The sequence below is a fragment of the Mycosarcoma maydis genome (assembly GCF_000328475.2).
Source record: "Mycosarcoma maydis unplaced genomic scaffold um_scaf_contig_1.271, whole genome shotgun sequence".
In the NCBI taxonomy this organism is placed as follows: domain Eukaryota; kingdom Fungi; phylum Basidiomycota; class Ustilaginomycetes; order Ustilaginales; genus Mycosarcoma; species Mycosarcoma maydis.
The window spans coordinates 1-749 of NW_011929458.1; the positions used below are offsets into that span (position 1 = coordinate 1).

The 749-nt window shown below is 55.0% G+C and overlaps 1 protein-coding gene across 1 annotated transcript; it reads left to right on the forward strand.

Annotated features, from left to right (window-relative positions):
• Positions 1-264: 264 nt before the first annotated feature.
• On the forward strand, positions 265-749 carry UMAG_06513 (uncharacterized protein; the record flags this gene model as incomplete). The annotated part of the gene is made up of 2 exons (XM_011394468.1): positions 265-375; positions 426-749. The coding sequence occupies 2 exons, from the start codon at positions 265-267 to the stop codon at positions 747-749; spliced, it is 435 nt and encodes a 144-aa protein (XP_011392770.1).

The window sequence follows — 749 nt, forward strand, 5'->3', positions numbered from 1 at the left end:
GATTCAAGCTTGGATTGAGTCCCTGTGACTGTCAACGTTGAGATCACACTACTCGCTTGTTCGAGCACGGGTGACAGCCAAAGGACACTCGCGAGTGGCCGTTAGCGATCGTGGCACAACTTTCGAGCCTTTGTTTTCCGTTTGGCGCCTTTGCGTTTCGACCACCACCAACACCACGACCACCACCACCACTACTTGCACACCCATCTCTACCTGGAATCTGTTACACATTCCAATCCCACGCAACATCACTCATCTCTCACAATGAGCAAAGGCCGCGGCAAGAAGCGCGCCCACACCGGAAGCGTCCGTGGAGAAACACCTCCTGGTGGGGATGAAGCCGCCTCAGCACCACCGCACGCCGATCCTGAACAGGTGATCACAGCATTCTGTGGATCGCCATTTCTCCAAGCACTTTGCTTCAGAGAAATCGCCATTCCGACCAAGACCTTATCCTTTCTCGTTTGCTCTCACAACGCCTGGCTCCAGTACACCCCAATGAATGTCATCTTGCTGGCGCCTTGAGCTGTCTTCGCGAGTATCTCGAATCAGACACGCCCCTTTTCCCAGCTGCAGCACCCGCCACTCCCACCACTCCCCCCTCGACTAGCAGAGCGCTTCTTCCTACATTAGCTGATTCTCCTCGCACCAAACAGGCCAAAGACTCGGTCAACAAGCTCAAGCAGCTGAAGAGATGGGGGTTTCTTCAATCGTACCACCGCGAGCTTTGCAACCCGGACCATCCCTGA